Source organism: Felis catus, chromosome A1, assembly GCF_018350175.1.
Source record: "Felis catus isolate Fca126 chromosome A1, F.catus_Fca126_mat1.0, whole genome shotgun sequence".
Lineage (NCBI taxonomy): Eukaryota > Metazoa > Chordata > Mammalia > Carnivora > Felidae > Felis > Felis catus.
Window position 1 is genome coordinate 29,992,814 of NC_058368.1, and position 24,259 is coordinate 30,017,072.

Genomic DNA, 24,259 nt, shown 5'->3' on the forward strand with positions numbered 1-24,259 from the left:
GGCAAAGGGCTGAGGCTTGTTCACTCCTGGGACCTCCAAGTTCTGTTTCAGCCATAAAGATTACCTTGAACCTATCTGTTTCAAGGAAGTATCAAGTTGGAAACCAGATATTGGGCTTGAAAATGTACATTTGAGTTAATATTTGGCAGGAGATATCTAGATCTAAGGGCAGCTGGCAGAGTGGGACTCAGCGACAAGGTGTGAAGGTGACTCAGGTTCCTGGGTGTCCTGACCCTCCTGGGGTGGTCACATGCTCCCTGGCAGCTTCCTCTTTTCCTACAAACTGGACGTGGGGAAATCCCCACTGGGCACTATAAGAAGCCCCTGGGCTCTGTGTAGAAACCAGTGGCTCCAGCTAAGAGCACAAAATGAGGACAGGCCTCCTCTGCCCCCTGGCCCTTCTGTTCCTCCTTGGCCAGACCACAGGGAATTTGGAGCCCCTGGTCCCTGGCCCCAGTTCCAGCTCTTTCCTTGACTCTGTGTTCGGCTCCAACTTCATCTCTGGCCCCAGCTCCAATGACAGCTTCACTCCCAGCCCTGGCTCCGAGTCTCAGGTGAGAAGGCCCCACGGCCTGAGAGCTGTGTTAATTCCCTTCCTCTCACTTTTTGGGGACCTGAATATAATTTCATGGATGGCTAGACCTGAGCACTCTAAAAGATTTACGACTCCCTTTGTTAACTGTAGGCGCCCTGGAAATGAATTAAAACCTGGGTAAAATAATTAAATTGTTAGCAAGAGAGACGACATCTTGGTTCTTCTGCCGGGAGCTTTAGGGAAAGAACTGAAGGTTTAAAGAGGTTCTCAAACCTGGCTACGCTTGGAATTGGGGGTGGGCAGGGGTGGGAGGGGTACACCAAAAATAGAGATGTCCGGATCCTGTTCCAGATGAGAACTCTTAGGGAAGGGGCCCTGCCAGGAGTAGCTCCAGAAAAGTCAGTCTGGTTTGCTGCCCATTGGGAACCCTGATGATGAAGAATCGCCCTGAGGGAGTGAGAGCCTCTTGGCTCCAGCTGGAGCCCTGAGGATTTCTTTGAGCCTAGTTTGTAAAGGAGATGGATGGCCGAAGCAGGGGAGGTCTTTAGGAAAGTGCTCTTACACACAGATATGTCCCCAGAAGAGTATTAACTGTCTTCCATTTTCCTTATAGGGAATCATAAGAGCCATTTCCGAAAACAACAACAGCAGTAGCAATAAACAGGCCAAACAAAATCAGCAACAACAACAAAACCAAAGCCTGTGCTAGGAAGGGACTGTCCCAGCTAGGCTGTATCCCTAGACCGTACCCCGAGCCTAGTTCTTTGGGAGATGAGTCCTCTTCGTATCTCCTTCGAGGAGAGGGGAAGAGGCACCAAGGGATGAGACATTAGGGGGCAGGAAGCATTTCCTTCTTCCAACTCTGCCTGCATCTGCTCTGGGCCTTTCTGTAGGAGCCCTGCTCTGGAAAACCCAGGCTTGCCTTGGGGTGGAGTAGTCTTAACTCCCCCAAAGCCTGCCCCTCTGCACTTCTATGATCTTTATTCACAGGTCAGGTCGCTGCTCACGTGATCATGTCTGAATGGGAGGGCCATTGGGATAAGGAGAGGAAAAGGCTTTTTTATTGTTTCCATTTTGACATCAGAACCGTGTAGATGAAAATTTGTTGATCAGCAAATGGTTTGGATGAAGGCTCACATAGAAACTGCCGCAACAATGTTTGTTGAGCACCTGATAAATGCCAGGACTTGGTTAAGTACATAATATATATTATCTTATTTAACCCTCAGAGACAGGTAAAATTAATGGTCCCATTTTAGAGATGTGGAAACCGAGGCTTAGAGAGGTGCCGTCGTTGGCTTAAAGTCACTAAGCCAGCAAATGATAGAACTCAAACTTAGTCTGCCTATCCTCTTCAGCATCTCTGTCTAGGCAGCTTTCTCTGTTTGAGGGGAGTATAGATGCAAGTTGCTAATTTTTAGGAGAAGCGTGGTTTGGGAATCGTGACTATGCGTGAACATTCTTTGCAGCCAGAAATCAGATGCATCATTTTATTCCATGATACTAAATAATTTCTGGGGACAATTAGAACTGGTTAACACTAATGTCATCACCACTCAGAAAGCAGCATTTGGGTAAGATGAGCTAAAATGACAGAAAATAAAATATAGGTCAAGAAACGGAGAACTCCAATATGCCTGTTGTTTGGCAAAAAGACAAATATTTAAAAGTAGATAAGGAATGGTAGTTAAATTGTGCTTAGAGGTTTTAATTTCCTTCCCAGTTCGCTTATCTCCCTCTGGTGAGTCAGTATCACTACCCCAACTTCTTTTTTTATGGCAGACAAGGTGTCACTTCTACTATAAACCCAATTTTCTAGCGCTGCCTGTCAGCTTGATGGGCTCTTTGGAAAGTGGTGGAAAACCCCTTTATAACTGTCATTGAGCAAGTTCCAAACGTATCATTTTCTGTACTTTGAAAATGTTGAGTACCATTATTTTATGCCTTGAATCTTTACAGGCACTTAGGCTTGGCTGCTAATTAGAGCCAATTGCAACCTTAAGTCACAAATGTGAGTCACACCTTCAGCTCTCGCGCTCAGAGCACTTCACATGCCTCAGATGTCCCCCTCCAAAGAAGGGGCTGCTTGCAGGGTCCTCATTTCACAGACAAGAAAAGGCTCCATGCTTTGTTCACACGGTAACTGGCAGAGTCGGAACCAGGAGTCATGTCTTCTGTCATCAGGCTAAGGGGTTTGGGCTTGTCGGAAAAAAGGACACTAAGGCTCCCTAATGGCAATAGGGCTGATTCACTGGGCGGGAATTGGGTCTTATTTGTCTCCCTGACACCAAAAGCTGGCAAGTTGTAGACACCAATAAATGTGAATTGAACACACGCTGAGTGAGAACCCATCAGTGCGGGGTGTCTTGTAAGGTACAGAGGGTCCTATTTGTCCTCCACAGGGGGACTGCATACCCTCTCAGAGGCCAGGGGACAAGCACACGCCTGGGTCTCCCATTCCTCATGCTACACTCACACCGAGTTTAAGCAGTCACTGCAGACGGAGTGAGACCCATCACCATTAGCTTCATTGTCTTTGAATGTGAGGAGCAGAAATATCTCTAATGGGAGACACTGATCAAACTTATGGACCATTTTGATGTCAGCTGAGCACGCGGGGCTGATGATAAGCAGGACGGCAGCGAGGGAGTCCACAGTGCTGGGACAGAGACGTTCAATAGAAGACAGTGGAATGGCTGTCAGCAGGGCTCATAATTATTTGCCTGCCTTTCAGGTGAACTTCAGGACTAAAAGTTGTTAGCGAGTTGATTGTCTAGAGACTGCTTGATGATCTCCACTATTTTCTGATTTGACAGAGCTTTCCAGAGGAGTCTAAGCCTGGTTCAACCCTGTCCTGTGCAGCTAATTAACCTCCCCTTGTCAAAATGCAGTGCGAGACATTTTGGGGGGTAGACAGTTGTAATAATAAGCTTTTTTTTTTCTTTCAAAAGTCCATGATACATTGGTCCTCCTGCAAAAGCCTTGGCGTGCTTGAGCCAGATGCTTTCTATCTTCAGTGGGAGTGATAAAGTGGGTTCCATTCTGGTGTAGCTTGTCTAGTCCTTCTTCATCCCTGGCAAAGACCCTTACCTTAATCCCCTCCCAGCCCCAATGTTTAGCATAAACCTGCTTGTCTCTCCTCCTTACTCCCCAATTCCTGCAGGTGTGGGATGTGATTGGCAAAGAAAATTGAGGCCAGTGTCAAGAATTTACCTGATATGCATATATATATATATATATATATATATATATGTGCATGCGTGCATGTGTGTATGTGTGTTTGCTTATCTTAAAGAAGATTAGGTTAAATTAACAAGCAATTTAGTTGCAAAAGCCTGAATTAATTGGTCCAGAGGTCACTGACAGAACACATCTTGACTGTAGAAGCATCTAGGTCTGGCTTGTTCGGGGATCATGGAGGCTGGTAGATACTAAGTGCACAGAGCGCACCACCTCCGCTGCAGCCAGCTGACCTCCTAAACTTTGAGAGGTGTGGCCTGCATCTCTTCAAATTCTGCAAACCAGTGTTCTCCCCTCCGTCATTTCGGAGAGACACTTCGGCCTAATGTTCCACAGGTGAGCTTTGGGCTAGCCATCAGATGAGATCATTGTCAAGCACAGCCAGTCCACTGCCAAGAGTTACTCTGGAAGGCAATAGTTGTAATAATAATAAAAAAAAATGTTAATTGTGCTGGGATCCCCTTGGGGAAGTTCGAGGGGGACAAAAGAAAAACAGGATCTTTCAAACCTGTCATTTTAAAATATGCAGCGGCACCAAAGTGTGAGCCTGAATATCTTAAAGAAACATCAAATATTTTAAAATGACTTTTCTGCAAGTGGTAAGCTGGAAAACTTAAACATTTTTTTTGCACAAAACCTTCAGACTCCTACATTGTTCAGTCTTTTAAACATGGCTGTTTTTTCCCCCACTCTAAAGAATGTTAATTATGCAATTTTGCAGGTGGAGAGAGGATGTGAATTTGCATTGTATATTTTCCCCTTAACTCCTATGCGTGAGGTTTTTCTCTTTCTGTTGGAAGGCATTGGGTTGCGATTGGAGGTAATGGTGAGGAAGAGAAAATGAGTACGTGGAAGGAAAGGGAAAGTGACATTTACTGATCGCCTACGGCGTGCCAGGGACTTGGTTTACATTACTTGGTGACTCATGGGGACAACCCTGTGAAGTGGGTTATCTCTGTTTGGCAGATGAGGAAATTGAGACTCATAGAGGGTTCACGTCCAGAAAGTGGGAGAATTGGAATTCAGGATGCTCATCACCTCCTTCTTTCCCTCACCTTACTTAGGAATAGTAACAATTACCTTGAAACCTACTCAAGAAAGGAGAATCTTCCTTTAGGTGTAGGTGCCTGACCCTGGTTTAGCCTGACTGGTGGAGATGTGGCTACACACGGAGTGTAATCACTGCCTGAGAAACATGAGCTCTTAGCTCGTGTCTTTGATGCTATTCATTTACGTATTGGACTCTACTTGCTTGCCTCTGAGCCCTCTTTTTTTTAATTTTTTTTATGTTTTTTTAATGTTTATTTATTTATTTATTTATTTAAATTTTTTTTAATTTTTTTTTCAACGTTTATTTATTTTTGGGACAGAGAGAGACAGAGCATGAACGGGGGAGGGGCAGAGAGAGAGGGAGACACAGAATCGGAAACAGGCTCCAGGCTCTGAGCCATCAGCCCAGAGCCCGACGCGGGGCTCGAACTCACGGACCGCGAGATCGTGACCTGGCTGAAGTCGGACGCTTAACCGACTGCGCCACCCAGGCGCCCCTAATGTTTATTTATTTTTGAGACAGAGAGAGACAGAGCATGAACGGGGTAGGGTCAGAGAGAGGGAGACATAGAATCTGAAACAGGCTCCAGGCTCTGAGCTGTCAGCACAGAGCCCGGCACGGGGCTCGAACTCACGGACCTCGAGATCATGACCTGAGCCAAAGTCGGCGCTTAACCGACTGAGCCACCCAGGCGCCCCTGAGCCCTCTTTTGACAGGCCAATTTCTGGCACTCCAGTTACCCAAAAGCTCACTTCCCAGCTTCGTACTGATGTTGAACTTATTTTTATTTACAGTCGCTTTCCAATTTCACTGGCTTCGAGGATGACCACGGGACCTGCCACTGCTCCGTGACCCTCCCAGACACGACCTTTCCCGTGCAGAGAGTGGAACGCTTGGAATTCACAGCTCACGTTCTCTCCCAGAAGTTCGAGAAAGAGCTTTCTAAAGTAAGTATTGCTTTTCCTTCTCTTGCAACAACTTCTTCATAAGAGCAACCCAACCAACAAAACAGAACACTTTTTATTCAGGACTTTGTCTGCAGGCTTCTTCGGTTGTGCCAAAGCCAGCATGTTTGCATCCTATGGAGGAGTTAGCCTTTATTTCACGGCACACCTATGGAGTTCTTTATAGCGGGAAAAATGAGGGCACGCGGAAGAAAATGGGCTGGAGATTATGCACGCCACGGATAAACTCACTTCAATATTGTATGCGTGCAGTTGGAAAGAAGCCTTGAGCTCTCCCTGCAAAACGCAACCTTGCAATTTGTATTTGGTTTTGGTTTTGTTGTTTCTTCCTGTTGATCGTCCTCGTCTTCCCTCCAGCTTTGCCTTCTCTGTCCTCTCTTCCTTCACTTTCACTTTTTCTTCCTATTTCTGCCCATTCTCCCTTCCCTTGTCCACCCTTCTAATCTTTCTCTCCCTTTCCTTCCTGACTTGTGTTTCTGTTTTTTGTTTCCTCTTCTCTTACTTTTGAAAAGCCCCGCCTCCTTCTCTTCCTCCTCCTTCCCCTCCCCCACTCCTTCACTCTTGGAAGCTTCTCCTCTTCTCCTCCTTCCTTTCACCCTCCTTTCCTTGCTCTTCCTCTTGTTTTTTTCTTTCCAATTTACGCTCTTCCCTCCCTCCCACTCTCTGTCTCTCCCTCTGGCTCTGTCTCTGCCTCTCTGTCTCTGTCTCTCTTATTCTCTCCCTCGGGCGTTATTCTCTGTTGTCTCAGCAGGAGCATTACATTAGGCCTGTCCCACATTAGACCAAACCTGAAGAATTTGAATCAATTCTAGTAGGTCACACAGTCTTGGTAAAAATCCTGACTCCAACCCCCTGATTAGAGCTTTTTTTCTAGCCAGAGGAAGTTATCCCACCGGGTGTACCTTTCTCCGAGCCGGTGGGGCAATGTGACCTGGCATTCCAGTTTTGACCCCTTCTTCGTTTTTTGGCCAAGTTAAAAATCAATTAGAAACGCTCCCATTTTCTCCACAGGTGAAGTCCAAGCTAGGCTATAATCACATTATGCATTATTTAATACAACGCCATTAATTTACAAGGAGCTCTGGCTTTACTGCAGGATTCAAAATAAGTTTTCCTGAGAAATTTAAACTTAGCTGCCTCACCATCCAGCACAGTTATCCTTTAAGACAAAAATGATGATGAGGCTGAGACCCTGCTTTCTTCCCGAATTGGTAGATAAATATTCTACGTTTCAATGGATGTCCAGGAAAATGTGTTTGACTACTCTAGGAACCTAGCTTCTTAAGAAATAAAATGTCCTTGAATTAATCAGCAGAAAAGGCACGGCACTAAATTATAAATTCCAACCATTAATATTCATAGCCTTATTCCAGCATAATCAAGTACAGATAAGAAGTTATGCATAAAAACATAACAAGTGGAGGAAAATCCTAAGTAAAGATCTTTTCAGTTAGAGTCATTTGCTTTGAAATAGTGGAAGCTACTGATTTGCATGTCTTCTTTGCTGGCAGGAGTGTGAAGGGCAGTTTGAAACCCCACACTGATCCAGAGGAGGTGTGCAGCTCGCCAGGGCTGAGAGTACGGGACGTTTAATTCCGATCCTGTGAGGGGGCAGATGACATCTGCCTTGCTAATAGTTGGCAGGGAGGAAGGGAGGAGTAGGTGGGAAAACTTTTAGTTCCCCAAACGTCAGTAGCTGGTCCTAAAGAAATCTGTGATTGAGGCCTGAGACAGGTATTGACCTGCCGGCTGAGATTTGCATCAGAAATTCTGTGTGACATCGATAATAACAACAATAATAACAGCTTCCTTTTCTGTTTCAATAAATTTTATTTATTTATTTAGAGAGAAAGAGCATGCAAGTGAGGTGGGAGAGAGAGAGAGAGAGAGAGAGAAGTGGGGCTCGAACTCACGAACTGTGAGATCATGACCTGAGCCAAAGTCAGAGGCTTAACGACTAAGCCACACAGGCACCCTTGTTTCTGCTTTTTAAAATGCTTTCAGTCCTGTTCTCCTCTCAAGCAGCTCTTTAAGGCCGATAGGCCAGCGCTCTTCCCATGTTAGGGAGGGAAACATGGGGGTCCATAAAGGTCAAGAGCCATAAATGTGGAGGTCATTCCTCTCTTGGCCGAGTGAGCCAAGTCAGGAATTTGGGTCTCCGACATCATCCCAGTCCCTTTTCTCTCTGCCATGCTGTTATCCACCTCAAAGAAGAGATGTAGAAGGACAGTAATGCCTTCAATCCAAAGTTATCTCTTCCACTGAGGGCTTTTGAATTTTCAGGTGAATTATTATAGCCGTCCCTAAGTTGCCTTGGAAATCACCATTCATCTGGAGGCCTGGAGGGAACGCCCGATTGGACAGGCCCGCAGAAGAGGGTTTTGACTGCCTTACGTTGATTCATTATCTGTCAGTACACAGGAAAGACAGGGAGCTGCCTCTGCATGAGCTGCTGAAAGCATTTTATACTTTTCTGTTGTTTATGGTATGTCTTCTTGTGACTATACTCAGGAGGGGACGACAAAAAGACAGCTCAGGGTTTTCTTTGTCCAGAGGGCTGTGGCGTTTGGGGCGAGTTATTTCATACGACACACGTTTGCCAATGGATCCTCATGCATGAGAAGGTCAAGGTAGTCTGGGAGACATTTAGGCAACTTATAAACAAAGAACTTTGACGGAACAACGTGCCGTGCACTGAAAGAGAATAAATTAAAAAGTGAGATTGAAGAAAAAAACCCTGAAAGCACTGTTTCTCTAATAATTGCTGTAACTTGTAGACATCCAGTAAGTGAAGCACTTAGTATTTTCCCTAGTCTTTGCAGAAACCTGGTAAGCTTGCTACCATTACCCCCAGTTTATAGGAGCAACTAAGGCTTAGAGAAATTAAGTGATTTGCCTACTAAGTACTGAAGTCAGCTTTGAGTTTAGGTGGACCTAGCTCCAAAGCATTTCTCATGTCTTCATGGTCAATTCAAGCTCAACTCCTCTTGTTGTTAAAGACATATTAAAATAACAGTATGTTGCAAAGTACATTTATCTATTTCCGATAATCCGGCCATAATTATGATCAGAGGTTTTGAGGCAGGAACATGAGCCAGACTGATTCCTTAGCTTAATAGCCAGCTGTGCTGCATCCTTATCTATTATGAGACCATGTCTACCATGCAGAACAACAATGAACACCCCAAAACAACCCCCCCAGACAAATGTTGATTCTTAGAGCCCATCCGTGATATAATATGTATATAAGAAACAAAATGGAAGCTCTGTTAGATTGGTGATTTGAAGGCAAGCATAGATGAGTCTTTTAAAGCTCAAACTGCTAGTGATGAGGAGCTCGTAATAAAGATGTTGGCACAGGGGGGTGTCCTCTTAGGGCTAGACCCTTATTATTTTATTTTTATTTTTATTAGAGAGAGAGAGAGCTGGGGAGAGGGGCAGAGGGAAAGAGAGAGAGAGAGAGGGAAAGAAAGAAGGAGAGAGAGAGAGAGAGAGAGAGAGAGAATTCCAAGCAGGCTCCATACTCAGTGTGGAGCCCAACATGGGGCTCAAACTCACGAACCAATAGATCACGGCCTGAGCCAAAATCAAGAATGGGACACTCAACCGGCTGAGCGACTCAGGCGCCCTGTGGCTAGACCTGTATTCTTGCTCTACATCTCTGGTGCAAGTTGCACTGTGGCTTCTGACCTTGCACTTCCAGGGAGAGCTAGATGTTCTGGGAATTGCCCACACCAGCTCAACACTAGAGATCTGTGCATGCAAAGGGTTTACATGAGCAATCTACTTAAGTCAGTAGAGTCCTCAAATTCCCTCCTGCCTTCTAGTAACTCTATGGACGATTCTAGTTTTCCTGAACGTCATCGAGCTTTCCCTTAAATGTCAGCTGAAAAGAACCTCGAGCTTTTTCCCGAAACAGATCTTTAGGGACTCTTCATTTTGTGGCTGAACGAGGGCAGGCATGCCACACATCCTCACAGGTAGCAAACTCCAGGTTATGCCTTGGTTTTCAGTGAGAATCTGGGAGAGCCACATTTTATTTAGCAGGGATGACAGTTGGATCACTCATTTTTGTAGAACAACAGCTGCGATGTGCCACCAACATGTTCCAGGAAAACAGAGGGTGTTTCATTTGTTCCAAGAGCTGGCAAGACCAAATGCCAACAAGAATATTCATTTTGCAAACTTCCGTTTCTGCGATGGATTGGCACTTTATTATTATTATTATTCTTTTTACAGGCAAGTTTTTATGCTTGATTTTTGCAGAAATTAAAACCTGGCTACCTTGTATTTGTGTTTATACTTTTGAGGGGGACTCGTTAGGTTTTCTGTTTTTTTCCAACTTCCTTAACCACCAAAATGTCACCAGCCTTGTCAGCCTCTGACGATGGCGCATCTGATGGCAGTGAGCATCAGTTGCCCGAGGAGGTACACCAGCAGTGCCGAGGGCTGCATTTTCAACTTTCATTAAAATCCTCTTTGCCTGGAGCCCTAGCCCTTTAGGTCTGTGGCCTATGAGTCTGCTCTAATTTGCACAGTGGGGTTAAGTGGAAGGACGAAAATGACAGAAGTTAAGACTGCCTTTGGTATTGGGAGGATTACAGGCCAACATCTGGCTCTGAATTCATCCAGGCACCGTGGATCAGCTCCTTGACATTAGCACAGTTTGGGGAAAAGTATCACTTATGTTCGAATTTTTAGAAAGAGTGTAAAGCCAGCAACTTTTAATGAGCAGGTCCTTAAAAAGGCCATGGCATTTCTTTCAGAGATCAGATACAAAAAGAACCACCAAATGTGTTTATTGAAATACCCATTTGGAGCTTCCAATTATACACTAAACCACCAAGGGAATTTTTGGAAGTATTTTAACTTAATGATCAGACATTCAAATATATGCAACAAATGCGTAAAGGTCTGATTGCAATAATCAGTTCTTGGAATAAATGTGGGTGCACTTAATGAAATGTGCACTTTATAGTCACATACACACTCACATATTGTGTAGTAAAGTTGGGTCTTTATGGCACTTTGTAAAAGGTAGAGGGGCTCAAAACTCAACGCATATGGCCACCAGAGAAGGAATTCTACTCAGTGCACTTCTCTCTCTTCTAGAAAATACTTAGATTTAGAGCGGTGTTTCTAAATGGAGGGAGGGTGGTGGTGATGGTGATTTTGCCCCCAGGGAACATTAGCAATGGCTGGGACATTTTTGGTTGTCACAGCTGAATGGTCTGTGGCTGTTATTGGTGTCTAGAGGCCAGGAATCCTGGTTCACATCCTATAATACACAAGAAAGCCCCCCTCCCCCAACAAGAAAGAATGATCTAGCCTAAAATATCAATAGTGCTGAGGTTGGGAAACCCTGGTTTAGATCCAGTATGTGCATTGAGGGGAGGAGGGAAGGCAAGGGAGTCTGGTTCAAACCAGTTCAGTTTGGAGACCTAATATCTTCAAACATTAAAATGGAAATTAAAATATACTTGTGAATGATGACTCTGAAGCAAAATTATTTTTAGTCTAGGCAAGCGCAAAATCCACCCCACCAATTGTAATAATGTTTTTTTTTTTCGTTTGCATTTAGATAGATTAAAGAAAAACTAGTTAAATTTTTAGTATGTGTGCTGCGGAAGCGAGCACTAGTTAAATATATTTTTGATCCCTTTCTTTTCTTTTTTTAAATTTTTTTTTAATGTTTATTTATTTCTGAGACAGAGAGAGACAGAGCATGAGTAGGGGAGGGGCAGAAAGAGAGGGAGACACAGAATCTGAAACAGGTTCCAGGCTCTCAGCAGTCAGCGCAGAGCCCGACGCGGGGCTTGAACTCACAGACCGAGAGATCATGACCCAGGCTGAAGTCGGACGCTTAACCGACTGAGCCACCTAGGCGCCCCTCTTTTATTTATTTTTTTTTTGAGTAGGCTTCACACCCAGCGTGGAGCCCAGCACGGGGCTTGAACTCGGGACAGTGAGATCAAGACCCAAGCTGAGCTCAAGAGTGAGACGTTTAATCAACTGAGCCACCCAGGCACCCTGATATTTTTGATCCATTTCTTTACCAAAAAAGAAAGAAAGAAAGAAAGAAAGAAAGAAAGAAAGAAAGAAAGAAAGAAAGAAAGAAAGAAAGAAAAAAGATTGACAGCAAACAAATAGTCCCCAAGGTCTTGGTAGTGGAGGAAGACTGTATAGTATTACTTTGGCAATTGACTTAAGCTTTTTGATTCCCTTTCAGGTAAGGGAGTATGTCCAATTAATCAGTGTGTATGAAAAGAAGCTTTCAAACCTAACTGTCCGAGTAGAGATCATGGAAAAGGACACCATTTCTTATACTGAACTGGACTTTGAGCTGATCAAGATAGAAGTGAAGGAGATGGAGAAACTGATCATACAGCTGAAGGACAATTTTGTTGGAAGCACGACAATTGTTGACCAGCTGGAAGTGGAGGTAAGTCATGAGCTCACTTCTGAGAGGCTTAATAATAAATTAAGAAGTGGGCAGGTGTTGGGGCCAGGCTATGGATCTCTCTTCTGACTTCTAATTCTGCACTCTCTCATGACCACCTGGCATGTCCTGTGTTCTGCTTTTGGGGGGTGTCTGAATAGTGAGTGGAACACAATGGGAACGCGTTCATTGAGGAGCAGGTGTCATCCAGTGGGCCTGCCCCAGACCCAGGTAGCCTTTCAATGTCTCTAGAAAGGTGATGATATAAATCTGAACAACTCCATGGCCAAGTTAGATTGAGTGCCTTCTCTGTTCTGGATTTATCCTTGTGGGACTAGAAAGCCACAATTTACCGGATTTTGGAATTGCTAGGTCTGTTTCTCCTTTTGAATGATCATGTGATCCTTGATCCCTCTTGGAACACTTCTCCACATACTGGCAACCCTCTTTAAAGGAATTTCATGCGATTATGTTTTAGTGAAGCCTTGTAAGCTCTATGGATGAAGACCATCACATTAATGTTATGGTTGGGTAATTTATCTCAACGAGAATTTACTAGCATGGACATGATGTGGGCTGTAATGGAGAAGTCCAGTTACACATCTCAGATAAGTTTTCTCTGGCCCTTGCCATTCGTTAGAAACTTAATTATAATACAACATGAGTAAACACGAGTTTATAGGGGAAGGTTATTAGAAATGAACTTTAATGGACCTTTGTGGAGGCTTCGACTGAGCCTGTGCTCTATTATTAAATCTGTTAAAATCTTTGCCATTTTCTTCTTGTCACACACATCTGCCTGAGATCTGACAGGCGTTCACGCTAAACCATAAAATGTATTCTTCCAAATGAAACCATTCCGAAGAATCTCGGGTGTACTCTCTAGCAATGTTTCACTAAGTGACAAATTCAGGCCTGGAATGTTTATGAAAGAAATTGCACAATAATATAAAGTCACTCTGCATTTTTATTTCCTTAGATAAGGAATATGAGTCTCCTGGTAGAGCAGCTCGAGACGCTAGACAAAAACAACGTCCTTGCCATTCGCCGGGAAATCCTGGCTCTGAAGAACAGGCTGAAGGAATGTGAAGCCTCTAAAGGTGAAAATGGTACTGTCTCCCCACCGCCTCCTGCCCCTGGTAAGTCTGCCCTGTTGTCACCACCTGAGCCAGCCCGGTTAAGGGCTGAGAGTGGGGCGGGAAGGGATTTGGGATTGCAGAGTTGAAGCGGGGATGGGATTTTTGCAGGGCTGAGTTTACTCTCCTGAGCTCCGAGATCTCTCTCCTAGTAGCTCCACATGCTGGCAAGTTCTGGGGCTCATCGAGGAGAACCACCAACAGTGAGTGGATTTAAAGCAAAACTCACACATTACACGTGTCCCCTTTGCATTTGCTAACAAGGAAAACAGCTCTGTGATGATGGAGTTGTTGTGGGGGGCGAGGGGGGGGAGGGTAGTGGACGGGAGGGGGGGGGCGGTCTGGTGAAAGCCTCTGGAATCTGCAAGGCGTCGGTGCTGTCCCGCGGATGGCAAGGGCTCATTGGCTCATGTATCCGATGAGCTGGGTTATGCCTTGACTCTTCCTTTTCTCTTGCTTTCTTTCCGTCCCTGCTTCCACACCTGTATTTTTCCTGTACGCTTTCCTGAAATGCACCTGCTGTTTTTTCGCGTGTCCGAGGATTCAGGGAGGATTTAACGGTCCACCTGTACAGTACTTGTGGGTGTGGCCTGCCATCCTGCCTAGAGTGTGAGTTCCTGGAGGGCAGGGATGGCCTCATACTCTCTAAATAATCCTTGGGGCTAGGTATAGCATAGAGGTGGGTGCTCCATAATACCTCCATGAATGGAGGCAGTGGAGTGTAGAGGTCAGGAGTATGGCTTTGGGACGCCAAAGACCTGAGCTTCCCAGCTATGTGGCCACAGCAAAAGATCCTTAGTCTCCGCCTCGATAAAATGGGAGAATACTACTTACCTGTGAGCAGGTTAATGAAACAAGTCTTGGGAAGCACCGCGCTCTATGATTGACACTTATATGCTGGAATTTGTTATTATTATTAATGATGATAATTGAGGTGAAAACCTGGCTGTGAACGAAAGCGGTCCTTGTGTGCTTCAGCACGTCCCTCCAGGTGAACTAAAGCCCTGCTCTGTCGCCCTGTGCAGCCCTGTCACAGGGAAGCCCTCCCTGCAGGTCATAAACATCTCAGCCTGAAAAGGGCCCGTACCTTCTCATCAAATCATACAGCTCTTGTTACTTTCATTAATTTCTGTTTCCACAGACTGTTTCCTCTTAGGCTGTGTGTTTCTGGATCCTTGTCAATGTAACTGGCTTCTTTAAGGCTTTAATTCGATACTGCCATAGTTATAAGCCTCTCGGTGGTGTTCAGGAGACTCTCTTCCCTCCCTCTGCTGTTGGCAACCTGTCATAGTATGACATACAGAGGAAGTTCAGGACAAAGGCCATGCCTTGTCCTCTGGAACACACTGAGGTTAAATTTAGTCTGGGATCAGTGGTGTCAGTGTGCATTGAAAATGTGAGCTCTTTCTGCTGGGCCACGCAGGGCTCCTTGAGGACAGGGTCAAAGCAATGACAAGCCCTGATAACACGTGAACAAGGTTTTCTTTCTTTCTCCCTCCCTCCCTCCTTTCTCTCTTCCTCCCTCTATTCCTTCCTTCCTTCTTTCCTTCTTTCCTTCCTTCCTTCCTTCCTTCCTTCCTTCCTTCCTTCCTTCCTTCTTTGGAGTGAGGACATTTTAGAACTGGAAGGGACATTTAGGGCCATCTAGCTCAGGTCCATCATGTCTCAGAGGAGGGAACTTAGGTGGTGAGGGTGCTGCTTTTCCTGAGGCCACACGGGTGGTTAGTGGCAGGGCTGAGGCCGAAATGCAAGGCCCCTCACTCCCTGGGTATCTCAGGACCTAGAGCGTCCGTGGCAATAACCCAAGAACGGCAGTGGAAGAGAAAGTACACTTCTTAGTATATCTACAGAGGAAAACAAGCGAGCCTGCTGGATTATTTTTGTTAGAAGTTTTTTTCGAGAACTTTCCCCTAGGTCCTCACACTTAGACTTTTGTGAGTCATCCCAGCCCAGCTGTGTTGTTTAAGCAAATTGGACCCAGATTTCCTCTCACTTTCCCACAACCTTGGCTGTACCTGGATCCCGGCCAAGCCACTTGGCCCTCCTCCAGCTTTGTTCATATTATATTTATGATGTTTATATTAAACTGACTTTTTGTCATGTTTTTAAATCAATTTCTTTTACTTGCTCTCTTTCTGTTTGGATTGGTTGATAATGCAGAATTGGAAACTCCCCAGGCACCACAAAGTTGTCAGCCTGTGGAGACTTTAATTAAAGTTACTCACTATTATGGGACTTTAAAATCTGGCCTGTCTGCTTTTTTCACTGCAGAGTTGCACAGAACAAAAGACTGCACGCAAGTCTCAGCTATAAAGGAATTCCTTGCTCTCGGGGCTCCTCTCTCCCAGTTGCAGGTTGCTGTCTGTGGTCAGCTTGATCTTAGAACCAGTACATGTAGTGAGGGTTCAATAAAATGCGCTTTGTATTTGGTTTATGCCGCAAATGGTATCCTTTTCTGCTTCATTTCATAGAACCTTCTAATCTAAAATAATTGTCCTTCTGCTCATTAACTCTTTTTCCTGAGAACAACTGACTCTCTCTCTCTCTCTCTCTCTCTCTCTCTCTCTCTCTGATCTCCCTCTGAATCTAGATGACTGGAGATAGGCAAAATGTACGTACACGCCCAGGGGTCGACTGCGGTTGTGCTTGGAGATGATGTCAGGTTCTGTGCTGACACACAGTAGGTGCTCAGTAAATGGCTGATGAAAGATAGTGACCTGCCAAAATCCCAAGCCTTAGGAAAAGCAGAGTGTTGGGGAGTATGTATCCAATAATTTAGTCTTCATCATTTTGTGATTATGATCAGGTTAACTGCCTAATTCCCACAGGTGAATTGTACTCTCCTCTTTGCTCAAAGTGCAGTTGTCTAGGTAGGAGACTGCACTGATAGATCCAAGATTAAGTTTCCCCTGCAGATAGTCATTGACTTAAGAAAAATGCTACTAAGCATGAGACTTTAAAAAAGCCAACTTAGGGAGTGCCGGGGTGGCTCATTCGGTTAAGCGTCTGACTCTTGATTTTGGCTCAGGTCATGATCACATGGTTTATGAGATAAAGCCCAGAATCAGGCTCTGTGCTGATAGTGCAGAGCCTGCTTAGGATTCTCTCTCTCTCTCTTTCTCTCTCTCTCTCTCTCTGTCCCTGCCTCACTCATGCTCTTTCTCTCAAAATAAATAAAAAGCATTTAAAAATTCTTTAAAAGATAAAAAAGCCAAGTTAGGGTGTGTTAAAGTCTTATCATGTGGCTTCCTGGGGTATTTTCAGAACACCATGACAAGATCTAATGAATTGCATGATGAGATTGCCAACCAAGGCGACACTTGTGTGGAGAGTTCCCTTGCTTTATGTTCTGCTGAGTGAATACCAGGCTTTTTGTAAAACATATATAGCAGGGTAGAGTGCTAGTTGTTTTATTAATAAGGTAAGCTGGGTTTGGGGGCTTTGATCAATCTTTCATTCTTTTATTCCACAAACATAATTTGGTGCCACTGCATGGCTGGTCCTGTTCTGGGAGCTAGGGTTCCCAGGACGGATACAGGAACCTCCAGAAACCACTATGTAGGAAGGGAGACAGTCGTGTGAACTTTCAGCTATATATAACGTGATGTGATTATAATGCTGATAGTTACCATTTGTTGAGTTGCATGTACATACCTTCTCTCTCTTCTTAACAGTTCTACAGAGTGGGCATTATTATTATTTTTTTTTAATACAAGGAAACTGAAGCTCAGATGCTTACACAGCCAGTAAGTACCGGAGTCAGGATTTGAACTGGAATCTGTCTGCCAATAGCTTCACCTGTACCAGGCTGCCTTCCATAGATGCTCTGATAGAGAGGTGCACCTGTGATTCCCACAGTAACAAGACCGTTTCAACCACTCACCACCAGCCTGATTAACACCGATGTATCTTTACTTCCTTGCCTGTAGAATAGCTAAAAGTGTACTTTTACTCTTAGTTCTGCGGCATGTTCTTGTCCACTAGGAAGACGTGAAGCGATGCATTGGTCTTTCACATTCTTGGATTATGGTTGGGCAATGGGTGGTTGTGCCAGGGGTGGAAGCTTGGGACGGCCGAGAAGGCTAAGACCTTGAAATGAAGGAAGGGGCGGGGAAGGGATATGAGACGAGGTAAGGGGGGTTTGGGGGAAGCTTGGCACAGATTGGGGGGAGGAGGGGTGGAGGCTCCGGCTGGGCAAAAAGGAGCAGCGGGCACCAGGATGGCTGTCAGTTTCAGTATCGTTTCCAGGACAGTTTGCTGCCGGGAGTCGAGGAAGCCCGCCATAGCCTTTTCTCTGGCCTGTCACTGCTGTAGCCACATCTGTAGTATTGGCAACAGTGCCCAGTTCTCCTCCCTGTTTCTGCTTCCTTCGACCACAGCCAGGGCCCCCCAAATGGCCCAAAGGACATTGAGGATGAGAGAGGGGGTAACAAAAAAGGGTAGGAGAGTGTTTAGGAATGGCTGGGAAGTGAGAAAAAGAGATGTAGGCTTCATACAGTTCTGGTATTTATACCAGGTACAATGTTTAATTTCCTGGTCGACTTGTAAAATGATAAGCCATTATCATTAGTAGTCGTAGTAGAAGTAGTAATTTTGAAGAGAAGTTTATTTGGATTCCTTTATATCTAAGGATTTCCACATCCAAGACAGAACAGTTTATTATCTTTAACCCCGTGATAATGCTTGAATAAGATTATACATCGTAAGTTTTCCTTACGTATCTTGTTACTGTTGGTTCGGGCTATTTTCTTTCCAGGAAAGCAAGATTCGATTAAACCAACAATTCCTAAGTCTTCCAACCTGCAAGAAAAACGTGACTTTCTTACATTTCCTTAGAGTGAAATGTAGTTAAATAAGTAAGTTCTCGGGAAGGTATTTTAACTAGCAAATCTGGTTTGTAGCATATGGAAATTCAAACAGTTTTTGTTATCATTAAACTGAACACGCCATTAACTTTATTTTAATAATTCATGCATTGTTTCATAAACAAAAGCAAACAAGCATTCATCTGAGAGATCACTTTTAGGAGAAGAAATAATAATTTATAATTTTATTTATTATTTCTTTGGTGGAGAACAGTCTCTTGGCTGAACACACGTTGCTTTTTTATTTATGAAATGGTGCATGCATTATTAAAATAAACCAGCGCCTGTGTTCTGCTTAATGATATGCAAAATTATTTGAGGTTGGGTACAGAATGGTCTCATTTCTCTACCTGTTGTATGGTTGGCTGGCTTTCCCACCAACTGCGGATTTATGAGAGCATTTAAGGAGCACGTATTTAATTCTGGGACCAAAAAGCCCCAGCAGATTGGAAGAATAAAAGCAGGGTTTCTAGTAATGGTTTCACCTCTGAGCAGTCCTTGAGTGAGGAGGGGAAGAAGGGGGGGGACATTTAGCAAGGAAAGGAATAGGTCTTTCCATGTCGGTCAGAGGCACAGACTTACAGGCAAAGCTTTGCTCTCCCTTAACCAATGTCCTACCCCCCCCCCCCCCCGATAAATCAGGTAATTCTTCGGAGCTCTGCTTTTGGCTGTAGCTCACATCATGTGCTCTCCACGGCTCCCTGATTCCCTCCAAGCATTCAAAGCCAGAGCAAGTGATTCAGGTTCTGTTCCTTCTTCCCTCACCTGCTCAGCTCCAGGCAGTAGGATGAGAGAAAATGACCTCAAATGTACTTGAAGTGGAATTTTCTTTGTCATCCAATAAACAATGTTACCCACTTTTAAAGAGATATTTACTAAGATCCCTCAAAATGTGTGTTCAACTCTGGATAGTTATTATAAAGACCCTGGAGGAGTTTTATGTTATTTTTGTAGCTCATAAATTATTTGGGTTGGCAGGCATTTCAGAGTGTGACATGTAGGGCCAGTTGTCCAGCCTGGGTTGTTCACTGCTGGTACAGGGAAGGTAGAGTCAGTGGACCGGTGAGCCTGGTCCCACTTGATTGTACACATTGTGACGACAGTGTCAGATTGAGAAAGGTGAAGGACTTGCTGTCATTCTATGACCCAGTAGAATATGTGGTATAAACAGCAAGACCTACTTTACAACTGCAGCAAGGTGGTCACCAAGTGATCTACGTAATAGGCTTATGCTTTGGGCACACATCAGGCCCTATTGCCCTAAAATCACTTCCATGGCTTCTCAAGGCGGAAATCCCACCATTAGAGGACTATCTTTTTGTATCTTTAAAATACCATATTTAAAACTTCGTCTTCTGAGATTGGCTTGGGGCAGCAATGGTACCTGGCGTGCATATGCACTTGGGGTTCCAGGGAGGGGCAGAAAGGTGAAAGGCATGGATACTTGTCCAGGGCAGTCTTCTCCTTCGTCACAGTTGTCCCTGATCCTGGCAAATAGCACCTTGTGGCTTTATGGAAAAAGGGTAGGATCTGGGATGACCTTGCTCTTTTTGATTTCTCTAGAAGAAAAATGAAATAAAAAGTGGCTCAGTCGGTTAAGCGTCCGACTTCGGCTCAGGTCATGATCTCGCGGTCCGTGAGTTCGAGCCCCGCATCGGGCTCTGGGCTGACCGCTCAGAGCCTGGAGCCTGTTTCAGATTCTGTGTCTCCCTCTCTCTCTGACCCTCTCCCGTTCATGCTCTGTCTCTCTCTGTCTCAAAAATAAATAAACGCTAAAAAAAAATTTAAAAAAAAAAGATTGCAAAATGCTTTCTGGTAGAAGAAAATCTGTCAAATCCACCAAGTCCTCCTTTCCTCTTTCTAGGCCCTCAAACCTTTTTAATATGGCTCTTGGCAGTTCTAGCATCCCCATCTCTGGAATGAAAGCCCATTAATGGAAATAGGAGGTGGTTTTCTCTAGAGCTGACAGGAGGCTTGCATTGAGACTGACACCAAAAGAAGGTCTTGATCCTTCTCCATCAGAACCACGGTCGTCGCCAAACCTTGACAAGAAAAGTATTTATGGGTTCCTTGGTTCTTAGGACATTAAACCATTTGTATCTCGTTATTCATTTTTCTCTAAGAATGCCCTTGTATGTTCTTGTTTGTACAGGGAGCTGTGGCCATGGTGGTGTGGTGAATATCAGCAAGCCGACCATCGTTCAGCTCAACTGGAGAGGGTTTTCCTTTAAGTATGGTGCCTGGGGTCGGGATTACTCTCCCCAGCAACCAAATGGAGGGCTGTATTGGGTGGCACCTCTGAATACAGATGGGAGATATCTAGAATATTACAGACTCTACAATACCCTGGATGATTTGCTATTGTATATAAATGCCCGAGAATATCGGATTACCTATGGCCAAGGCAGTGGTACAGCAGTTTATAACAACTACATGTATGTCAACATGTACAGCAGCCAGAATATTGCCAAAATTAACCTGAATGACAACAGGGTTGAAGTGACTCAACCTGTCCCTGATGCCGCCTATAATAACCGCTTTTCGTATGCTAATGTCGATTGGCAAGATATTGACTTGGCTGTGGATGAGAATGGGTTGTGGGTGATTTATGCAACCGAAGCCAGCACTGGTAACATGGTGATTAGCAAACTCAATGACACCACACTCACGGTGCTAGACACTTGGTATACGAGACAGTATAAACCATCGGTTTCTAACGCCTTCATGGTGTGCGGGGTTCTGTATGCCACCCGCACTCTGAACACCAGAGAGGAAGAGATTTTCTACTACTATGACACAAACACAGGGAGAGAGGGCAGTCTAGACGTTGTAATGCCTAAGATGCGGGAGAGAGTTCAGAGCATTAACTACCACCCTTTTGACCAGAAACTTTTCGTCTATAATGATGGTTACCTTCTCAATTATGATCTGATCTTTAACAAGGAACCCAAGTAAGTTGTGGAAGGATGAGAGAGAAATGAAAGGTTCCTTGAAAAAAAATGGTCTTTTTCACTTATTTAGCTTTCCGCGGGGGGGATTTGGAAGTGAGTTTGCTTAGTAGTGATACTTGGGAGCATAGTTCTATCGCACTGAAGACTTAGGATATTTGCCCTGATTTGGTAAGTTCTTTTGGAAGCCGTCTGCCTCCAGAGAATGCATTTCCCTAGTGAAAATAAGGTCCTTGCAGGGTAGATGGGATTGTGGGGGGTCTAGGGACATTATAGGTTCAAGGAAGGTGTCAGTGAGACAGCTCTGGAAATCAAGGAACTTAAAGAGAACCTATGGCTTTTGGGGATTCTTCGTAAGAATGCGTGTCAATGACCAGCTCTCCTCCATGTAGCCAGGTTAATTCATCCATGCCTGAAAGAAACCTGATCTCAATTAGGCAGATTAATACTTGAAACTCCTTGAGGGATCAAGTCTCCATCTTTGGTTTTCCTTACTAGCATCTGGACAGTGTTTTATATGTAGCAGATTAGTAAACTTAGCATGCTTGTATTATATCTGTGAGATGCTCAGAGTTTTCTAGAGAGAGGCTCTTTTATGCACTAAATTGTACACTGTAAATCAGTCCCAGATGGACCTGCAGGTGGGGGATTTGATTTTTCTTTTATCCCTTTTGTCCACCTCTAGAAGAGTCAGTAGAACCCTCCTACCTCATAACTCCATTCCAAAGGCACGCAGAAGACTAGAACCAGACTTACCAACCAGTTCCCTCTACCCATTTCCTACCTCCTGCTTTTTATGAAAATTAACCAGTTTTTTTATGGAATGGGTAGAAGAAAAACAAATACATTTTTTTTGTCTCATCATGAAATTACACTTACATGACTCTAGGACCGTAAGAACAGATGGCAGTGATAAAATAATAGCATATCTGGTTACATGACAAAGCCCTTGGAGCATATGTGACATTTGTATTAAGTCATATCAATTGTTTCATGCAAGTGTTGTCTTTGTTTAAGCCTAAAAGTTGTAAGAAAATAAAATTTTTTTATTTGAGGAAGACATATTTTTAAAAAAACCATTGAAAATATCTAGTAAGTCAGTGCAGTTTGAAAACCTAGCAGGTGTATGTGCTTCTGTGCTTTTGGATGGCTTTCTCTTCTGGTCTTGGTCTGTTTCCCCTTGATGTTCATGAGTCCCAGTCTACAGGACTGGCTCTTTAAATGCTATAACCGTCCCCTTTTAATAATGATTAAAGTGTGTTTTGATATAAATGTTGTCTTTTGGGTTTCTTTTAACTCTTTTATTTTTATTATAAAAAGCCTCTTAATAGGATGGTCTCCACCTTGCTGTGAGGTACAGTGTGGCTACCTCCCGAACACTGATGCCCAGGAAATCATACACCTAGCAGCAGATAACATCAAGACTTTTAGAAAGAGTCCAAAGTCAGGGCTGGCTCTTTAGTTTTCATTTCCCTTTAAAATCCATTCTTTCTGGCAGCTTTTGTTGTAGGAGACTGCACTCTTTTCTTTTGGGATATGACCTTATGTACTTATTAATTTGCATGACTGATCTGATTATTTCCAACGTTAGACTATATTTGTGTGGCTTATGTTCCTTTTCCAACCGAGCTGTTAAAATGGGTCAGAAGCCTCCAGATCTTCCCTAAACAGAAGGTCTTGGCCAGAAAGCAAAGAGACTAAGTGGCCATATTGGAGAGAGAAATACCTTTACCAAAGACAATGTATAGGGGGACAGGTGACCTAGAGCTGGAAGGGAAGATAGACCTGGCTAGTGTAGTTAGTCCTACTGAAATGCTCATTTTTAATACATGCCATATTTTTTTTTTTTTAGGCAGGTGGTAGCTATAATATTTAGTATTTTTAGCAGTGTTATTCTGTATTTTTCAGGCTGAGCATAGAGACAGGTATGGCCTTCAAAATGCAACAAGATGTGAAGATAAAGACCAGTATGTCATGTGAGATATAAGTTAAAAAACAGTGATGCTACCTTAATCTGGCCAGCGGGCAATTTTCCAGATGAATGTTCTACCACATTCATAGTATGATCTCTGAAGATCTGGAAAAGAAGGCAGGAAGCCAAAGTAACCCTAGCAATCAGCTTCTTATTTAAATGGCTACAGAAGCATTTGCCTGACATTTCCCTTCAGAACCTTCTTCCACTGGATGTGGAAGTGTATCAGGAGTGTATGCAGGGACTGCCTGCTGGAAATTTCCCTACTGGGAAGGCTGAACAACTAATTGAAGGATTGAGATGCTGGAGTTTATTGCGATGCAGTTGCACAGTGGAGACTTTAGCTCAGGATTCATCAGCTAGTGCCCTTTGGGGGGGTGGTGGTGGTGGCGGGAATTGGATGTATATATTTAAAATCAGCTTTATTGAGATGTAATTTACATGAGGTAAAATATATCAATTTTTTTAAGTTTATTTATTTATTTTGAGAGAGAGAGAGAGAGAGCACAAGTTGGGGCGGAACAGAGAGAGAGGGAGAGAGAGAGAGAGAGAGAGAGAGAGAGAGAGAGAGAGAATCCCAAGCAGATTCCACACTGTCAGCACAGAGCCCCACATGGGGCTCAAACTCATGAACCATGAAATCATGACCTGAGCTGGAATCAAGAGTCAGACACTTAACTGACTGAGCCACCCAGGTGTCCCAAATCTGCCAACTTTAAGTGTGCAGTTAAATGCCAGTTGTATAAAGGCTACCACAATTAGGATGCATAACATTTCCATCACCTCCCAAAAGTGTTCTTGTGCCCTTTCAGAGTCAGACCCCACCCTCATCTCCTGGTGCCTGCCAACCACTGATCTCTTTTCTCTCTCTGGGATCATATAATATGTAGCCTTTTGAGTCTGGCTTCTTTAGGCTGAAAAAGAGAAGTTGTGGACTGAAATTACCCCCAGGGGTTAACAGCATTGCTCTCGAGGTTCCCTACATTTTTATTATTTGGGGGAGATCTCTGATGGCCTCCTTCCTTGTACCTGTTCCCCCCTGGCCTGGAATTGCCATGGGAAGGACCTAGCTCTGGGGGTCGATCAAACCTACCTACCTGGCAGCATG

General features: G+C 44.2%; 1 protein-coding gene across 1 annotated transcript; it reads left to right on the forward strand.

Moving 5' to 3' along the window:
- The first annotated feature begins 17 nt into the window (after positions 1-17).
- Positions 18-23,509, forward strand: OLFM4 (olfactomedin 4). Its single transcript, XM_003980432.5, has 5 exons — positions 18-554; positions 5,621-5,773; positions 12,021-12,233; positions 13,210-13,369; positions 20,384-23,509. The coding sequence occupies exons 1-5, from the start codon at positions 369-371 to the stop codon at positions 21,184-21,186; spliced, it is 1,515 nt and encodes a 504-aa protein (XP_003980481.1). The 5' UTR covers positions 18-368; the 3' UTR covers positions 21,187-23,509.
- The last annotated feature ends 750 nt before the right edge of the window (positions 23,510-24,259 follow it).

Coding starts and splice junctions, on each gene's coding strand:
- OLFM4 (XM_003980432.5), top strand. CDS start 369: ATGAGGACAGGCCTCCTCTGCCCCCTGGCCCTTCTGTTCCTCCTTGGC. Junction 555..5,620: donor GCCCTGGCTCCGAGTCTCAG/GTGAGAAGGCCC, acceptor TTTTATTTACAG/TCGCTTTCCAATTTCACTGG. Junction 12,234..13,209: donor TTGACCAGCTGGAAGTGGAG/GTAAGTCATGAG, acceptor TTATTTCCTTAG/ATAAGGAATATGAGTCTCCT.